Source organism: Cetorhinus maximus, chromosome 20 (assembly GCF_964194155.1).
Source record: "Cetorhinus maximus chromosome 20, sCetMax3.hap1.1, whole genome shotgun sequence".
Lineage (NCBI taxonomy): Eukaryota > Metazoa > Chordata > Chondrichthyes > Lamniformes > Cetorhinidae > Cetorhinus > Cetorhinus maximus.
The window spans coordinates 96,286,033-96,306,401 of record NC_135898.1 but is presented as its reverse complement, the minus strand read 5'-3'; the positions used below and the strand labels follow the sequence as shown (position 1 = coordinate 96,306,401).

The following is a 20,369-nucleotide window of genomic DNA, read 5'->3' as shown; positions in this document are numbered from 1 at the left end:
TGGAATAATCACCACTGTCCTGAATGGGTGCAGTTGGACCACACTAAAGATGGTCAATATCATTCAGGAAAAGGCAGTTGGTCTGAATGGCTTCCCTGCCACGAGATTCAATGCCCACTCCTTCCACTCATTGATTCAATGCGACTGTTGTATGCACTATCTACCGTTCGCACTGCAATAACTCACCAAGCTTATTTCAGCAACACTTCTCAGGCTTGTGTCTTCTACCACAACAACATTATCATGGGAATTATCACCTTCAAGTTCCCTTTAAGACACACACCATCCTGCCTTGGAAAACTGAATAGCAGTAATGCAATTACTTTTACATGTAGATTTTACTTTTCATTTGCTAACAGGATGTCAATGATGCTGGCAACAGAAAATGTATTTCCCATTGTTCCTTCAACTTTGCTAGGTTAAAATCCTGGATTTCTCCAGCTAACATGATCCTGAGAGCCTAATCATCACAAAAGCTGCAGTGGTTCTAGGAGAAGGCTCACTATCATCGTCTCAGGACTGTTCTCCTTGGAGAGAAGGTTATGAGGAGATTTGATAATAGAGGAGTCCAAAACCATGAGGGGTCTGGACAGAATGGATAGGGAGAAACTGTTCCCGCTCATAAAAGGATTGAGAACGAGAGGGCACAAATTTAAAGTGTTTTGTGTAAGAAGCAAATGCGCCGTGAGAAAAACTTTTTCACTTAGCGAGTGGTTCGGGTCTGGAATGCACTGCCTGGAAGTGTGATGGAGGCAGGTTCAACCGAGGCATTCAACAGGGCATTAGATGATTATTTAAATGGAAAAAAAATGTGCAGGGTTACCAGCAAAAGGCAAGAGAATAGCACAGGGTCATAATGCTCATCTGGAGAGCTGGTACAGACACAATGGGCCGAATGGCCTCCTTCTGCACCATAACCATTTTGTGATTCTGTGGAAATAGAAGAGGATGTAGAATCATTCAGCACAGAAGGAGGCCATTTGGCCCATCATGCCTGTGCCAGCTCCCTGAAAGAGCTATCTAATTAGACCCACTCCCCTGCTCTTTCCCGAAAGCCATGCATTGTTCTTTCTTTTAAAATATTTATCAATCCCCTTTTGAAAGTTGCGGTTGAATCTGTATTTAAGCAATACATTTCACACCATAACAACTGGCTCACAAAAAAGAAATCTCATCGCACCATGCCCCACCCCAGGCCATTCCAATTAGGGTTGTAAAATTAAAAACATTACTAGTATCTCAATGTACTCATTTTCATATCTCGGGAGTTCTCAACCCAGACAATAAGAGAAATGTTTTTCATATTTTCCCCACTCTTCTCCCTCCCAGAAGGAAAAATCAGTTCAAAGTTTTCAAATCCCAGTAAAAATCCATAATGCTGGAGTTCCGTTTTACACACGACCAGTTCAGGTAAGTTTTACTGTTACCCTTCAATTCCAAATTTTACAGGTTTTCCTTCTGAGAACCAATAAATTAACTATTCTGACCAATACTGTGGCTCTCATCCCATCCAGCGAGACAGGTACCAAAGTACCAGAAAGTGAAGATAGTGGAGTTGCTAATTTGGAAGACAAATGGAGAGGGGGGGTGGATTATATTGTAAGGAGATCTGACCCTACTTATAGCGTCAGTGACCAATCCAAACTGGACTTGCCAAGACATCCAAATGATTTCTGAAACTTCTGGTAAACTCTTAAAAACTTTTCTCTCTCTTTGTAGTTTTGTTCCCCGGTTCAGATTGGGGCTGGAAGTTAATCTGTAAGTTTTCTCGGATTTGCAGAGTTTGTGACAGACACAGGAGCAGAAGCCACTGTGACCCTGAGCCTCTCCCAGCTGCTGCTGACCATCCGCCAGCGGCCGGAGGAGATGGACAAGCGCCGTCAGCCAATCGGAGGGACCCATTCCCCCGACCCATTGGCCAGGGCCGCCGGAGAACCGTCCAATCAGCGGCGGCGGGGGGCGGGTCCAGGGGAAGTGGGTTACTATTTCCAAAGAGAGAATCGGCTACCCGGTATCAGAGAGAGAGAGAAGGAGAGAGAGAGAGGTGGAGAGAGAGAGAGACAGAGAGAGGAGAGGGAGAGGGAGAGGGAGAGAGAGGAGGAGGAGAGAGAGAGGAGGAGAGGGAGAGGAGGAGAGAGAGAGGGAGAGGAGGAGAGAGAGAGGGAGAGGAGGAGAGGGAGAGGAGGAGAGGGAGAGGGAGAGGGAGGAGGAGAGGGAGAGGGAGAGGGAGAGGAGGAGAGGGAGAGAAGGAGAGGGAGAGAGAGGGAGGGAGAGAAGGAGAGGGAGAGGGAGGGAGAGAAGGAGAGGGAGAGGGAGGGAGAGAAGGAGAGGGAGAGGGAGGGAGAGAAGGAGAGGGAGAGGGAGAGGGAGGGAGAGAAGGAGAGGGAGAGGGAGGGAGAGAAGGAGAGGGAGAGGGAGAGGGAGGGAGAGAAGGAGAGGGAGAGGGAGAGAAGGAGAGGGAGAGGGAGGGAGAGAAGGAGAGGGAGAGGGAGGGAGAGAAGGAGAGGGAGAGGGAGGAAGAGAAGGAGAGGGAGAGGGAGGGAGAGAAGGAGAGGGAGAGGGAGGGAGAGAAGGAGAGGGAGAGGGAGGGAGAGAAGGAGAGGGAGAGGGAGGGAGAGAAGGAGAGGGAGAGGGAGGGAGAGAAGGAGAGGGAGAGGGAGGGAGAGAAGGAGAGGGAGAGGGAGGGAGAGAAGGAGAGGGAGAGGGAGGGAGAGAAGGAGAGGGAGAGGGAGGGAGAGAAGGAGAGGGAGAGGGAGGGAGAGAAGGAGAGGGAGAGGGAGGGAGAGAAGGAGAGGGAGAGGGAGGGAGAGGAGGAGGAGAGGGAGAGGAGGAGGAGAGGGAGAGGAGGAGGAGAGGGAGAGGAGGAGGAATGGCGCTCCAGACCTGGTCGGGATGAAATTCAGGAGGATTTAAAGGGTTTTCCTGGGCGGTCGGAAGCTCCGAGGTTCCTCTCGCTGCAAAGTTTTGTTGCCATTTGTGTTCGAGGAGAGTCGGAAAATTCACATTTAAAAAACGTGGAAGAATTTACCCACGGGAGGGTGGGTGGGGGGGTGGGGGGTGTTGAGGGAGGGTGGGAGGGGGGTGTTGAGGGAGGGTGGGAGGGAGGGTGGGAGGGGGGTGTTGAGGGTGGAGGGGGGGGCAGGAGGATAAAAACTAATCCCTGTCAATAAGAAATGGAAACTTTCGGGTCAATAGACAACCAGGTTCAATTGGAGAATCACAGCAGCGCAGTGGATTACCCAGTGGATTACCCAGTGGATTACCCAGTGGATTACCTGCGCCAGAGATACGCCAGTACTTACGAGAATACTTTCAACTCGTGGAATGATTACTTGGGGTTGAGCACCCTGGTGGGTAAAGCTGTCAGCCAGGGGGGTAAGAGCGGATTGCACCCGGGCAGTGAGCTGAATCTCCGGGGCAGGGCGCCCTGCATCGCCCGCTCCCTGCAGCTGGGGGAGCTGGGGCTCTGCTCCCACCACCAGCCGCTGCTGGGCTCCGGGCTGGATGGGAGCTTCGCCGAGTTCAGCCCTTTCTCGGCTCACCCGGCGGGCGGCGAACAGCAGCAGCAGCGCCTGGAGCGAGAGCCCAGCGACTGGAGCCGAGTGGATGTGATCATGATGGACAACAGGAGCCACCTGCACCTCCCTCACTCGCAGCTCTACCCGCAGCAGCAGCAGCAACAACTACAGCCCCCACATCCTCCAGCTCCCACCGCTCAGCCGCGAGCCGCCCGGGGCAAGGCTGAGCTTCAGATCTGCGTCTTCTGCCGGAACAACAACGAGTCCGTCACCCTCTACACCACCCACATCCTCAAGAGCCCCGATGGCCGGGTGCTGTGCCCAATCTTGAGGCGCTACACATGCCCTTTGTGCGGTGCGAATGGAGACAACGCGCACACCATCAAATACTGCCCACTCTCCAAGCTCCAGCCCACTATCCCAAAACTGAAGACCAGAAACTGCGTTAGCAAAAGGGTCCGTTAATAAAGACCCCTAACCACCCCCCACAAAGCAACAAGGCATTTGTGAGCCCAATTACCCCCAGGCTTCGTAGACTAATAATAATCATAATAATAATAATACGTGGACATTTTATTGAGACTATATTTTGAGTCTGGGAATAAAGGTTTTTATAGTGACTGAATGTACACTCTTTGTCTAAATGTGTTTACAATCTAATGTTTCTGGTTGAATATCTAGCCCAGAAATCTACCTCAGTTATATAAATATATAGTTTATGGAAATAAGAAAACGCCATAATCATTTTGGGCTTTTTTTTTGTTTTCAAATCCACTTATGTGCATTTCGTTATCGGAAAATTTAAGGTAACTTTAACAGTGATATATATTGTAGAAGATGTATTTTGATTTTTTCTTTTCTTTTTGAATGTAATGTTTGCTATTTTTTAAAAATGTAATGTAAAACAGATCTAAAGATTACTAATGAGTAACTGCGTTAACAACAGTCCGGGGAGCCAATAAATTCTCACGTTTTAGCTCCTTCTGTGTGTTTTTGTTTTCAATGTACCAATGGTGGTAAAAGGCCAATTATTGCAGCACTCAGTCCTTGAGCGCCTTCCTGTGGACAACAGTTGAGATGCTGGCCACACTTCAACCCGAGTTAACAATAGTGGGCACCTTCCTTCCCTAAAGTGATTTGCTGTGGCCTGGATGTTTTGCTGGTCACTTTTTAAAAAAAATAAAATCTAGCGACCTATGGCTGATCTCGTTGTTGTGGCCAAACTTCGCACGAATCCCCTTTAGCTAACGTCTGTTTATAGTATTTCCAAATATCAGACTTGTTAACTGATTATTTCCAACTGGAACTTGCTATCTCGTAAAAGTACATATTGTGCTTTGCTCGTGATCAAGAGATTTCCACCGGTTGTGAATGTAAAAAATTATGGTTTAAATTACTGCTCAGCCTCTTGAAGTGCATGCTATCGCAGGTTCATAATGATCGATTTCTGGAGAAAAGATATTGTCCAATGTGGTGCCTACTTTTTTTTTTGTAAGCTGGAGCAAGGATGGTTGCTGGAAAAGTCTTAGTTTTGGGTGTGGGTACTATTTAAACAGACTTTCAATTATGTAGCACTGCCGATTTTTGAGGTGCAGACCATGCTTAACCCTAATTAACGATGTGTAGTCACTGTTGTAATGTAGGAAAGGCAGCAGCCAAATTGCACACAGCAATATAATAACCAGATAATCTGTGTGATGGTTATTGAGTGTCAGGACACCAGAGATAGCTTCTTCCTCCAAGACTGTGTCATGGAGTTTTTTTACATGCACCTGACAAGACTTATGGGGCCTTGGTTTACTACAACATCCAAAAGACAGCACCTCCAACAACGCAGCACTCCCTTGGCAAAGTGTCCGGATTGATTTTTGTGCTTTTAAGTCCTGGAGTGGTACTTGAACCCAGAGCTTTGTGACTCAAGAGGCAAGGCTGCTACCCACTGAGCCACAACATCGTTGTTTCCAATTTACACCAATGAGTTGAATGCAGAAACGCAAAACTGGTCAAATTTGCAGATCAAACTAGGAACTGCATTGGGTTTGGAAGCAGCAGCTCAGCTAAAATAAATCAGACAAAATATGTAATTGGGCAGCCTGAGCAGCTGAAATATAATGTAAGCTACTACACAGTGGAAACTCTTTCGAGTTATCAACAGTCACAGATTGCAACTCTTCCAAGTACAATCACAGTTCTTGGTTTCCAAGAGTGGGACATGAACCCACAACCCTCTAGTTCAAAGGCGAGGGTGCTATGGACTGAGCCACAGCTGACACCTCACTACACAGTGGAAGGAGGAACAGGCAACAAGCACACTCTATGACTGGGGTTGAAATAATTATGGCTGAAGTTCAGAGACTTGCAATACTCTATGCTCAACCTGTGAATCAAGCAATAAAGCCAATAGACTGTTCAATTAAAAAATGAACTACGGGATGGAATAGAGAAAATCTTGGAAACATTTAAGAAACCGTTAGATGCTGCAATGGGAAGACTTGAGGATACTATTGATGGATTAATTAGGATGGAATGCATGGCTTTCCTTATCCATAACTACCTTACAAGAAACTGAGATTTTGAAGCAATTCCACTGTTTACAAAAGATTGAAAAGGAGTCAAATATTCAGCAGCAACGAATGTCGGTTTGTGTTACATATTTCATCTCCAATTTTTTTAAGTATCATCATGCTCATTGCTAGTATTCACATCAAATCAAACTCTACTGCAGTACTGAGGTCTTGCTTTCTTTGAAGTGCATTATTGGATGAAAACTGAGGGCCTTGTTCAGGTGGTTGTAAAAGGAACTGTGGCAATATTAGAAGGGTGCAGGATTTATCCTGATAATATTTCTTCCTAAACCAGCATCACAGCAGATTAACTGATTATTTATTTCATTGCTGTTTGTGGATTTTCGCTCTGCATAAATTACCTGTCATTTTTTTTTTTGCCTTCACAGCAGTGACTATATTCCAAAAGCAATTAATTGGCTGTGAAGCTTTTGGTATGGCCTGAGAACATTAAAGGTGAAAAATAAATTATTTTGTCCCTTCTCCAAAGACCATCAAAAGCAGCAACAGCCTTGAATGTGCCTGGGTGACCCTGGAAAGGCCTTTGTAAAACAATGGCACAACATGATATATGTATTTTAGCAATAATGAAAATAACATCATTTTTTTGTTTGCAAATTAAGCTTGTTTGATGCTATTGTGTTAGGTGTGTTTCTGTGTGTGAACAATCGTAGGGAACTAGTTGTTTTGTTTAATGGCAGAGTGTGAAAACTGAAAAACAGAAATCAGGAGTGTGATGAAATACTCCCTGCTTGCCTGGATGTGTGCAACTACAACAACACTGAAGAAGCCCAATCCCATCCAGGATAAGGCAGCCTGTAAGGTTGGCACCTTATCCACCAGCTTAAACATCCAGTCCCTCTACAATCAAGAATCGTGGCTCCAGTGCGTTCTATTTATAGAGGGCATAGCTAGCAAGTCACTAAGATTTTTCTGGCCTCCCAAACCCACGCCCTCCACAACCCAGGGCAACAAGGTACATTGGGACACCATAACTCCAGGATCCCTTCCACCTCACTCATCATCCTGAGTTGGGTGTTTTTTTCCGATCCTTAATCACCACCAGTTCAATATTCCTGAACTTACCACCTAAAGCATTGTGGAGTACTTATGAATTAGGAGGAGTCCACCACTTGGCCCCTCAAGCCTGCTCCACCATTCAATAAGATCATGGCTGATCTGAATGTAGCCTCAACCCCACATTCCTGCCTACCCGATGACCTTTCACCCTTGTTAATCAAGAATTTATCTAGCTCTGCCTTAAAAATATTCAGATTGCTTTTTGAGGAAGTTCCAGACACTCAGCCCTCAGAGAAAAAATTTCCCTCCTTGTTTTTAAACAGTGACCCCTAGTTTTAGATTCTCCCACAAGAAGAAACATCCTCTCTACACCCACCTTGTCAAGACCCCTCAGGATGTTAAAGGGCAGAGTATTGCTCTTGTCCAGCCTGAACAAGCGTAAAATAACATGGGATATTTCAGTCAGTGGGCGTGCCCACCAACAATTAACAGGCCTATTAAGGCCATTACAGTAATAATTAAGTTCAATTTTTCACTGCCCATCCAATCTCATGGTTGGCAGGCAGGCGAAAAGGCCAAACAGCCTTTGGATTTTTTAGGAAATCTCATCCACAGGCGGGATGAGGTTTTCAAAACAAATTAAATTTCATTCATAACATGTCCCTGCTCACGTGACAGAGCCACATGAGGGGACATTTTTTTAAAATCTTTCATTCTCAATAATCTTCATCTCCCTGAGGCAGCTTTGTGCTAACCATGTTGCTCAAGGTTGAATTCTTCATATTGTTGCCATTTTTAGGAACTCCACATCAGATGGATTGCAGCAGTTCAAGGTGGCTCATCACCACCACCATCACTTTCTCAAGGGTAGTCAGGGATAGATAATAAATGCTGTTTGCCAATATTGCATGAATAATTTAAATATCTTTTTATGCAGCTAGTCTAGATCCAAAGGTAACTTCCAGGACTTTGATAATGTGGCTTCAGTGATAGTATGTCATGGATGGATGGTTAGGCTCTCTCGTTGATGGTAATTGCCTGGCACTGGTACAGCACAACTGTTAGTTGCTACGATCAACTCAGGCCTCAATTTGTCACCATGTCTAACCATGGCTGTAATGAGGACTGGAGCTCACAGTGGAACCCAAAGCATTGGTGAGCTCTCCCTACCTGCCGCAATCACGGTTTGGCAGTTACTTTCTATCAACCAGCATGGTCAGTGGTAGTACTGCCAAACCACTCGTTGGACATTGAAACCTCTCATTAATTTTTTTATTCATGGGATGTGGCATAACTAGTATTCATCCAGGCAAGTGGACAGTATTCCATCACACTCCTGATTTGTGTCTTGTAGATGGCCAGACTTTGGGGAGACAGGCGAGTTACTCACCACAGAATTCACAGCATCTGACCTGCTCTCGTAGCCGCAGTATTTATATGGCTGGTCCAATTCAATTTCTGGTCAATGGACATCTCCCCAGGATGTTGATAGTTGGGGATTCAGTGATGGTAATGCCATTGAATGTTAATGGGGAGATGGTGTGACACAGTGCCACTTGCCCCTGTTCAGCCCAAGCTTGAATGTTGCCCAGATCTTGTTTCACATGGATATGGACTGCTTCGGTATCTAAGTCACAAATGGTGCTGAACATTGTACAATCATCAGTGAACACCTCTACTTCTGACCTTATGATGGAGGGAAGGGTAATATGAAACAGCTGAGAACAGTTGGGCCCAGGACACCACCCTGAGGAACTCCTGCAGCAGTGTTCCAGGGCTGAGATGCTCAGCCTTCAACAACCACAACTACATTCTGTACCTTTGCTGACCTTGATGCTTCCTCCAAGTAATTTTTAACATGGGGGATTACTGATCCCTCAGACGAGAGCAGAAAGTAATAAACAGCTGGTTTCCTTGCATGTGATCCATGTTGTTCTTATTTCTATTGCTACCAGCAGTTTGATAAAACAGTGATTTGCTGGGCCAGAACAGAAGATATTTTTCTCTCAAAGACAATCCGACAGTTTCATGATCACTTTTCCTGGTGCCTGCTTTTTATTTCCATTTTTTTTAAACTGACTTCAAATTCTCAAACTGACATGATTGAATTTACATTCTCTAGAGTACTAGTCCAGTAACATGACTGTTCACTAAGCAAGCTGCTATTGATTGATGAGGACAGACAGAATCCAAACTTAAGACAAAACATTTGGTTGCTACTTCCAAAAAAGGTAAACATTTCACATTTATCACCTTTTACAAATTCCTTCTGATACATTCAACGCCTTAAAGCAGCCTTTGTTCTTGGTTTACAAGCCTCTGCTGGCAAAAAAGGATAATGCAATGTTGCTTTCCATTATACAGGAATTAATAATTTCTTCTAATCTATGGTCTCTTCTCTGCTTCTACTGTAGGGTTGATCTTATAATTGTGTCGGGCAGGGAAATTAGAGAGTCTGAGAACAGCTCAAAACAGGCAAAAGCATTGAGGAAAAAAATGGATTAATTCACATGCACTCCTCAAATAATGCAACCACTTATGACAACATATTGCCGGTCAGGTTTAGCAAATTAACTGGTTCACACACAAAGGTATAGCACACGTAGACAACAGTGGCTTGGACATTTCACAGCCCTGTTAAACCATTATGCAAAAAGATCAGCAATAGCTCGGGCACGTTAGTCGCAAGTGTAAATGAAATAGCAAAACTGGTAATAAAAGGATGGTTCAAATGACAATATTCTACTTTTTCCTCTGGAAACAATAAGCAGCAGGTTAATAACTATATTTGAATGACAGTGAGCATGCCAGTGAATTAATATTGAAACATCTGATGGACTTTATTTCCATCACTAAGCAGTTCTCTGGGAATCTAGTTACCCAATTTTTGATATTCTTAACTTCATTATTTCATGAATTTATACACATGGCTAGCTTAGCCAGCACTCATCTCAAGTTTCCAATCTTGGTTGTTTTGTGGAGAGGAGCCAACTACACAATCAGACATCTACCTTAGGTAGCAGAGAAATAAACTGGAACAAGTCACCCCAGCGGTTCCCAAGTATAGTTCAGTGGTTGGTCATATACAGTGGTTTCTGCACAGGCCTATCAGCCACAGAGAAGAACAAAAATGTCATATTCACCTGCAATATTTAGGCCAATTTCCAAATGAACAAAACAGACAGCTAATTATTGAATTGTTTTATTTGACCATTTGTTTTTCTTGAACTGGCTTACTAATATAATAGTATGTAACACAATTATTACCACAAAGACCAAATTGATGAGGAAAACCTTTATTCTAAAGATGGGAAGAAAATTAGGTCCGAATCAAGTTAATAATCCAAATGAGAAAAGAGAGTAGCAAACCTGACCAAAAATACTCCAAACTGCAAAGGTTTAAATAATGAGTATGCGACTTTAAAAATACTCTCACACAATAATCCACAATGTATTATTTGTGAAGGTAGCAGACATACTGGCAATACATGTACCGGTACCAAATAGTTGGATAATAAAAGCCTTTATCGTGTCTACATCATACACGAGGCTACTTCATCCAAATTAGCTGATAAGATTTGAAGAGAGACGTAGGCTGGTGTACATTTCCTTTTCAAATTACTGCTGCACCTAGACGCTAATTGTGTTCCATTTACTATCAAATTTGCTGTAGCTTATTTAAGAAAACTGGGCAATCTTGAAAATTCAAGGTAGGCAGCTATCATATTTTGACCATCAAATGAAATGTTGACAGAGTAAAGGCAAGGCTTTGACATGCAACAGGTGTTTCATTTAGCAGGCTTCTATTATTTTAGCTGCATGATCGACTTGTAGTAAATTTGCTGTACTAAAATAGGTACATGCGTACAGTTTAACAAATGTCAATTTTACTGGTTAGTTTCAAACAATTTAAAAGTTTGCCATGAAGTTACTGTTATTCAGATTCAAAAGAATTCAGCTAGTTGGTCTTGGTAAATTGGGCATGAAGGTAAATTTAGCGGAGAACAGTAGTCCAGCCTTCTTCATCAATTACATGTTTGATACGACGAGGTGTCTCTTTATCCTTGTCAGTTCTCCAGGCTGATTTTTCTTGGTCACTGTCCTTAAGTGGTGGACCTTTCAGGAGAGCATCCTGTGCCTCTTGGTTGCCCTGACTTTCATCTTTTCGATCCTCACCACCACGCCGCCATGCACCTGTAAACCGATCCAATTATATACCGATGATTTCGGAAAAAGATTTCGAAGTTAAATTACTACAAATTAAAATTTTGTAATTGAATCAAAATTAGCTGTCCAAGAATCTATAAAAATTGGTAATGGGTTGCTTCTACAAAAAAAAACACCCAGAAAATGCTGCAACTGCACCCCCCCTCACACCAACAAAAACAAAGAGCTCACAGTAGAAATTGTTTGAAGTGTATTTGTAGAATATTTGCTTTCCTAATGCCAAATGCCTCAACACCATGATCATACTCCTGGACAGAACTCGAGTAAAAACCTCTTCAATGGGCAATCCCTCTCCAATCCAACCTCCTGTATCTTTCTCTCCAGTGCCACAACATCTTCCACTATTTAGCAGATGCTACGATGAATGCTCCTTTGAAGCAGTTTCATTTCCTTTCAGCAGCAAATATACAACCCCAACAAAACTCATTACAGTCGCCTACAAGACATTTTTAGGACCTCAATAGTCTAATAGACCTTGTCTTGTTTGTTTCAATTTTCACTTCCTCCCAAAGATTTTCAGGCTTTTCAAACTCAAATTTAGCACCTAAACACTACAACTGCTTCACCCAGTCACCTTTTACCCTCTCAGTATCCTTTATAGAGTACTGTGCAGAGACTTGGTATTTCACATTGATTTCTCAAAATACAAAAAACACAAGTTCTCTCCTCCATGGATTTTAGTGATGTTCATGTGGGAAAAACATTGTGCAGAGTTTGCTTCTGCCATTACCTGGCACTTCCGTGTTGTGAATGTTACTTGCCACTTATCCACCCAAGCCGGAATGTTGTCCAGATCTTGCGGCATGCAGGCACAGACTGCTTCGTTACCTGGAGTCACGAATGGGGCTGAACACTGTGCAAACATCTTGACTTCTGACCTTATGAGGGAATGTCATTGATGAAGCAGCTGAAGATAGTTGGGCCTAGGGTACTGAATTTTCACTGATAAAAACACAAATGCACTACCCTCTTAAGCTGGTTATAAAATCTCCCAAAAGACCAAAAATATGACTAGCCTTCTTAAGCCTCAAGTTACACTGTTAAACTCATATTTCATTATAGGCACTATAGTCAGAATCATAACATTGGCCACCTATGTTGTACAGCTATTTAGGGGTCCTAAACATGTATATAGTTGACAACCCAAAATTAGGTATTACAGAAGCAAAACACTGCAAATGTTGGAAATCTGAAATAAAGACAGAAAATGCTGCAAATACTCAGGTCAGCAGCAACTGTGGAGAAAGAAGCAAGTTAACCTTTCAGGTTACTGATCTTTCACCAGAACTGCGTGTTCTGATGTAACGTCATCAAACTAAAACATTAACTTTTCCCTCCACAGGTGCATCTGGGCATTACAGGGTTTCCCCAAGCTATGGGCAAGTACGTGGTCAGTCTTTAATGTATTTGACAAACTTGCTGAAATCAAGAATTTACATGGAAAATTGTGGGCACAGAACAGATTGCAACATGGATCAGACATTTTTATGCCCATCACTTTGTTGCGCGAGCAATAAATATACACACATTACCACTAGAGCATGTCCTTGCATTCTATTTTTCCTCATTCTCGATTTTTTAGAAAATGCCTTGAAACCAATTTTTGTCTCACACCATGGTTCAAAAACAATGTTTGAGGTGGCAAATTAGACGTTCACTTTTTATGGCTTTAACATTTACATGGTTATTGCAATGATGGATTTTATGATATACAGCAAACTGCCAAGAAAATCTAGAGAGAACATCCTCAAAGAAAATGCTGAGGAATTGATTCATTTTTCTTGAAAACAACTCCAAGAGTACAGCATTATTTCAAGCAAAGGTATTCTGCTCTTTTACCATCTTCTCGATCACTTTTAACAGGTGTAGCGCGGCGCTCTGGCTCATCTTTACGACCCTTGATGTCTCGACGTTCACGCAAGTCTCTACGATCTCGATCACCATCCCGGTCTTCACGCCGTGGAGCTTCTCTCCAGCTACTAGTCTCTTCTGAGCCGCCGCCGCCGCCGACGCCGCCGCCGCCGCCACCACCACCACCACCACTACCACCACGCCTCCAAGGGCCATCATCTTTATCTCTGTATAAAGAAATTCATTACTCATGTTCATGAAATACAAACAGATAGAATGGTGTGTGCATAAAATTTGCTATCCTAGCATCTGCAGTTCTATATGTCTTTTCCTGTGTAGATTTTTTGCTTCCTCCTTTTGCCCCACCCAACAAAATAAGCAACACGGTCTCAGGAAACATTAACTTTTTTCGGCATCTAGCTAGCACCTTAAATCAGCCTTGGCATCTGGGTGAAGAGATTGGTAATTAAACAATTACCATTTGTTTGTAAAGTCTTGTACTATACAGTTTTCACACACAGACTAAGGATCAATTCTGCAAATATGACAGAAGAAATTTTTAAGTAAATCTTACAAACAAACAAGAACAGTTCTCTCCATAGCTCAGCAAGTATCCAATGGGTAGAGCTGTAGATACACAACACACACAAGTTTAATCTCCTGTCTGTGTCGAGTTACACATACTCAGCTAGGACAGCAAAGATGCTATAATTTAACCCCAGGTCTCGATACCTCAGGTTAAGTGGCAGTAGGTGAAGGTCGGAGTTCTCAGTCCCGGTTGCTATCTATCTGGAAGCACAATTGTGTGGAATGTGGCCGAGGACAATACCAGGCTTTCTGCCTATATAGAATAGCTTGCCAACATTCACCGTCAAGTCAAATACATAAATTATGGCTACTTGGCATAGTACCAGTGTTCATCTGTATTCTAGCAATGAGGTAACCATTTTAGAAAAGGGTGAAAACTCGAGAAAAAAGCTGGAATATTTAAATTTTACTGTCTAGTTACAATATTTTTAACCAGAACTTTAACTTCTGAGGTAGGTATGAAGAGCAACTGGAATATAGAACTTTGACAAGTGGTTAGAATGTGACAATTACATGGAAAAATACCCAGCATGTGAAAGCAAACCCAGGATGCACAATACTTAAATGGAAGCAATCCACCATAACACACTGAGTGGAATTGCCATTAACACAATTACCTGGAAGAAAGTTTGTTTATAATCTTTGATCTACTAACCTAAATGCCATACGGCGATCTTGATCTCTATCCAAATCACGATCCCTGTTATCTTCTGAAGGCCTGCTATCTCTGGGTGGGGCCCAGCTTTCTTCACGTGCTTTTTCCCTTTCTCTCCATCCACCACCTAGATACAAAATATAGAAGATTTTTAAAAAATTCTTACTTATACATATTTGGCATTATTGTGTTTTGATAAGGGTTTAACAATTTTCCCCGTGTGCAGGTCACTCTGAGTTCGTACACAAAAAGCTCCTGATTTAGCAAAATGGCTATAATTTTGTTGTAAATCTGTTTTTAAACAATTATATTCTAACATAACTTATACACAAGAATTGTTTTTACTGACCTCCTTTTCAAAGAATACCCTAATACAATCAGTATAAGGAGTATAATCGTTCAAGGAGTAGGCCCACCAAAACAATTCAGAATGGGCAATCCAGAGAATAGCTCCAAATCTGAAAGTTTTTAAGCTACTGTATCCAATCATATTTCCAAACGCACAATAACCCAATTGTCTCAGTTAAGCAAAACCATGTCCCAAAAAAAAGCTTAGAGGATTTCATGTACCAGGTTTATCAAGTGGTCTCCATGGGCCAGGTCTTGAATCATCAACACGCCGGGGTCCCCTGTCATCATCCCGCCAAGATCCCCTTTCATCATCACCTCTTCTGAACAGCGGACCACGATCATCATCGCCTCTTCTGAACAATGGTTCCCTATCATCATCCCGTCGAATTCTGTCCTCCCCACGACGGAATGCTGGCCTATCATCATCAAAGCCACGACCTTCCCCTCGGCGCCACTCCCTAAGAAAAACAAGCACAAGCCACAAAACCATTACAGCATTTCATAACTTTATCCTCCTGTAAAATGCTAGAACTGGTTTTTGGTATAGAGGTCATAATTTCAAAGTTTGCAGATGACACAAGTAGTGATCAATGTGAAGGGCAGCAAATGACTTCAAGAGAACGGAGATGAAAGAGAAACATAGGCAGGCAAAGTTTAATACAGAAAAATGTGAATTGATGCATTCCTGATGGAAAATGAGGGGCTGAATTGTACAGGGTGACAGGCTCCCCACCCCTATCAGGCCGAAAAGTGCGATTGGGGGCTGCTCGCTGAGGGGAACACTGGCTATCCCACAGCCATTTAAAGGGCAATTTGATGTTAATAGACGAAGTGGGACTTTCATCTTTTGGAACAGCAAGTCCTGCCTTAGAAATCTGCTGGCCAATCAGAAGTCAACAGCTCTCCAGTACTGGCAGTGCTAACAGGAATGGTGGCCACTATTGGCAATGGACTTGGGGCTTGAGGAGGCAAGTTGTGCTGAATCCAGCCTAGGTGCCAGGCTAGCACTCCCCGGTGAGGGGGGGGTCCCTCAGATGGGCCCACTAGATTTTACATGTCACCCTGCCTTCAAAGCCCCGCCTGCAGGGAATGTATAATCCAGCTCGAGGAAATGCAGTATATTCTGAATGAAGTACGTAAAGGGAGTACAAGAACAGGGAAAACTGAGGGTTCACAGAAACCTTTGTAGTTGTCATGACAAGTTGATAAAGCTGTTAAAAAGCCTTTTAAATCAGTTTATTTCTGTTAAGTTTCAATATATAGAGGCAAGGCAGGGCACTGGAGTACAGTGCAGATCTCGTTTCATGACAAGCACATTTGCAGCAAACGTCATCATCTGGAGGAGCTCCAGCAGCAGTTGGAATCACTGTGTGCATCCAGGAAGCTGAGTGCTAAGTGACTGCCAGGAAAGTAGAGCCAATTAAGTAATGCAAGAGTCCAGAGCGCACTTGCACATGGCAGACAGTGCAGGCAATAGAATCTAAAAAAGGTATAATTCCAAGCATAAACCGTTGAATGTGGCAGTGCAGATTGAGAAAGTGGTTACTAAAATGTACAGATCCTGAGCTTCATAAATAAAGGTGTAAGTGTACAAAAGGAGGTTACAACAAACCTTTATAAAACATTTGTCAAGCTGCAAAGAACAAACAAAGAAAAGTACAGCACAGGAACAGGCCCTTTGACCCTCCAAGCCTGCGCCTATCATATTGCCTGTCAAACTAACACATTTTGCACTTCTGGGGTCCGTATCCCTCTATTCCCATCCTATTCATGTATTTATTCAGCCTTAACTCACGTATTATGCCCAATTCTGGGCAGCACACGAGGATGTGACCACTTTAAAGAGGGTATAGAAAAGATTTGAGAATGGTTCCGGGGATGAGGAACTTCCATTACGTGGACAGTTTGGAGAAGCTAGGGTTGTTCTTCTCTCTCAAACTTGTCCAGGGGGGTATGATAAAGGTAAAAGGGGACTGGATAGGGTAGAGGGAGAGAGAAGCTATTCCAACTACCAGGAGGGTCAAGAACCAGAGGATAGACAGTTAAAGTGATTGGCCAAAGAACCAATGGTAACATGAGGAAAAGTTATTTTTAGGTAGCAAGTGGTTATGAACTGAAATGCGCTGCCAGGAGTGGCATTAGAAAGAAAATTGGATAAGCACCTCAAGGGGGAAAAAAATTGTAGGGCTACAGGAAAGCAGCAGGGGTAACTAAACTGTTCTGGAGAATTGGCACAGGGTCTGAACAGCCAGAAGGCCTCTCTATCTGCTATAATCATTTTATGATTCTATAAATCCAGCAAGTTATGATCCAAAAAGCTTGTGGGAGCCTTCAATATTAATTTTCAAAAGGGACATAGATATACATAAAGAGAAAGTATGTAGGACTACCGTGAAGAAGAGTGGCAATGACTGCATAGCTCTTTCAAAGAGCCAGCAGATACATTAGGCCCAATGGCCTGCAACTGTGCTGTATGATTTTACAATCATTAACTTGGTTTTAGCTGCTCTTTTACTATAACTACATACGCATCAGTTCCACCACGCCTCCATTCAGAATCCCTTTCTATAATACGGGAATCCCTCCAACCATCTCGATCAGTTTCTCTGTCACTCCAGCGCTGTGGTTCCTGCCAAGAAAAACAAATTCAAATATGTAGCTGTCAAGGCCAATGAATAATAGCTTCTCCTTTTAAAACAATGTTATTGCTTTCTTTATAATTCACATCCAAGTTCAATTCAACTTCAATTCTTCAACAGGATGAATCATATTATATACGAATATTAACCTAAAGCAAGTTCAAACTAACTTCAGTCAATTCTTTTGAGTTTTTAAAATTGCAGGTCAATCTATCCAAAACCCAAGCTCATTTAATGACTAATGTAGGAAAGCTTCCACAAGCTGGGAAAAGGGGAAAGTTTCCATTATACTTTTTGGAGTTATCCAGCTTGCACTGAGATTGGATTACATAAAATTATCCTTTCCAATTGGCATAGACAATTCATCTGAAAGCAATTGACAAAATAAGGACAAGTAGCAACATTAAATACCATTTATTATACTAGAAAAAAATCAACTGTCATCTACAGTGCTAATCTTAATCTTAATGAATCTTCTGCATGAACTAGTACAAATTTTATAATAAATATATCCCAATGCAATAAACACATCACCATTCACCCTCCAAATTTAGACTTGTGATGTCAGTAGGAATAGTTTACATATTTGATAACAAAATTCGCCAAATAAAAGTTCATTGCCAAACAGCTTTTGTGGGCTTCTCATTAGTTGCTCGCCTTAAATTGCTTCATTCCACTAGCTGTGGAAATGGCATACTACAATCATGCTATTAGACTCCTTTCCTCAGTTTAAGTGGATGGCTGTATGAAAGTTTCACATCCACAATGTTCTTTACCGAAACCAGGGAGGTAGTGATAGCTCTTTCAGGCACGAATAGTGAAAATAACCTCTTCAGTCCCGAGATGAAACTTTTATTACTTACTTGAAGCAGTATATCCCATCAAAACTTGCACTTCAGGCAAGGTTATGCATAACCTTTCTGCTAAATTGTACAACAGATCACCGCATAGAAGCAAAGCATTCAACTACGAATGCGGAAAATGGATACCACCCATCTTGACCTGATTGCCACTCTCATATAGCAGCAAAAAATAGAAATCAAAATCAAGAAATTATATACTTTAAACATTTGAAGCATAGCAAATGAACAAATGCAAAGATACCAAAAAAATTAATTACCTTTCTACGAAACTGGTCTTCAGTAAGTTTCCTTTCTTCTTCTTTACGACGCTCTCGCTCTTCAATTTCCATCTCTCGCTGGCGTCGTTTTCTTTCAGTTTCTTCCAATTTCCTTAGTTTTTCCTGGTATTCACGTTCCTCTGCTTCCCGTTTTTCACGCTCACAGCGTTCCTTCTCTTCACGTTCTACATCAAGAAACTCCAAAAATTAAGAATCCATGCTTTACAACAGTTCACACACGTTATATCATGAAAGTACAGCAACTACATAGTCAAACCTTTCTTAAGCTTTTCTTCCTCCAATCTCTGAGCTTCCTCCTCTTTTTGTATATAGTAGATCCTGCGTCTTTCCTCTTTACGTTGTTTCTTACGTTCCTCTAAACGCATCTTCCGCTCTTCGCTGAGCTTCTCTTGGAAATTCTTCAGTTTTTCCTTTTCTCAGAACAAAACAGAAAGCAACTTAAGAAAAGGAAACAGAACCCTTTGCCTAGCTCTGCCGTACTTAAGTGATTTAAATAACTTGCTACCAGAGCAATATTTATATGGACAAACTACTGATCTTATGGAAACACCAAAAAAATACTGGGTGACTTCTGAAGCTATGGCCAAGAATATCTTAAGTTAAAATACTAGTAACAAGTTATTTAATAAATTGCAGACCTCATAAACAGTACGTCGTGAAGCCATAAGCTTGGTTAGGAACAGGTCTTGATCCTCCATCATTCTTGACATTCGATTCTTGTGCTCCAGTGCCTTTTCACGCTCAACTTTCATATTAGTGATCTGTAAAAAGAAGAAATTCACAACCTTCAAGTACACAGAATGATATAATTTAACCTTATTGTTAAATCAAAGAACTTAATACAGGTTACATCAAGGAACATTGAGAACAAAATGTTCAAAATGATACATTAAGCAGGAATCAAAAGAACACATGTCTGAAAAGCATATGTATACAAATTATATTTCTCACCCTTTCCTCCTCTTGAAGTTCCCACAATTCCATATCTTTTATTCGCTGTTCCTCAAATGCTTGTTTGAGCAAAGGTATTTCTTCTAATCGCTTGGCCCTTTCGTAAAAGTCAATCTGTACAAAGGAGATACAGTATGGAGAGTTACCAGTAGCTCTCACTTCTAAAGAAATCTGTGTTTATACAATATTCAAGAGAAATTGGGAAGGATTTCAAATCCTGCACAATGTATATTTTACATAGCTTAGGATATATTATGTTCATCAACTGGTCATTAAGTTCAAAGCAACAGTAGCACTGGTGCACTGCGTTTGATAGTTTGCAGTACTGTGCTCCGAATGATTGTCACGGCAACGTTAAGAAGTTACTTCTTCCAGGTGCACAATGCTGTAACTTGGCAGAAAGTTACTCGCGCAGCTAGCAGCTTTTAATCAGTTACAAGAACAATCCAGCAAGTTCAGATATTTTGGTTAGGGTAAAAACTAATACAGATAAGCACAGGGAAACGAAGAATGAATCTTTCTCTTGGTACAACTCAATGTCAGGCTACTTTCTCACTGACTGTCTCAAAAATATAGGTAAAATAAAATTATTTAGTTTGTTCCTCCCCTGGAATGTAACTAGTATGCTGCATTTTTGATATTATCTACTACCTGCAGTCTTGACAGGCTAAAAATCAAAGGCTGGCATGTGATTGGCCATACATTGTTTAAAACAGCCACTCGTAACCGTACTGACCTGCTCTCTGTCCTTCCCTCTAAAATAGGAAAGCGCTTGGCTTGAACAGTGCTCTACAATTTGGTAATAATAACCATATGGATAATTGCAGATTCAACACCATGTTTTACCACTTCACGCTACAATGC

At 42.2% G+C, this 20,369-nt stretch overlaps 2 protein-coding genes across 2 annotated transcripts in view; one reads left to right on the top strand and one right to left on the bottom strand.

The window, feature by feature from the left end:
* The first annotated feature begins 3,142 nt into the window (after positions 1 to 3,142).
* LOC144694711 (nanos homolog 1-like) lies at positions 3,143 to 4,496 on the top strand. The gene has a single exon (XM_078565297.1). It carries the CDS (start codon positions 3,174 to 3,176, stop codon positions 3,981 to 3,983), a length of 810 nt encoding a protein of 269 aa, XP_078421423.1. The 5' UTR covers positions 3,143 to 3,173; the 3' UTR covers positions 3,984 to 4,496.
* Positions 4,497 to 10,288: 5,792 nt separating this feature from the next.
* The window catches only part of eif3s10 (eukaryotic translation initiation factor 3, subunit 10 (theta)), a 39,870-nt gene continuing 29,789 nt past the window's right edge, over positions 10,289 to 20,369 (bottom strand). The window contains exons 14-22 of the mRNA XM_078565181.1: positions 19,506 to 19,619; positions 19,193 to 19,315; positions 18,811 to 18,964; positions 18,534 to 18,718; positions 17,303 to 17,403; positions 14,994 to 15,232; positions 14,424 to 14,550; positions 13,169 to 13,407; positions 10,289 to 11,296 (exon numbers count right to left, since the gene is read on the bottom strand). Coding sequence (XP_078421307.1) covers positions 11,097 to 11,296; positions 13,169 to 13,407; positions 14,424 to 14,550; positions 14,994 to 15,232; positions 17,303 to 17,403; positions 18,534 to 18,718; positions 18,811 to 18,964; positions 19,193 to 19,315; positions 19,506 to 19,619 — 1,482 coding nt within the window. The 3' untranslated portion in view covers positions 10,289 to 11,096. The remainder of the gene's footprint in view (positions 11,297 to 13,168; positions 13,408 to 14,423; positions 14,551 to 14,993; positions 15,233 to 17,302; positions 17,404 to 18,533; positions 18,719 to 18,810; positions 18,965 to 19,192; positions 19,316 to 19,505; positions 19,620 to 20,369) is intronic.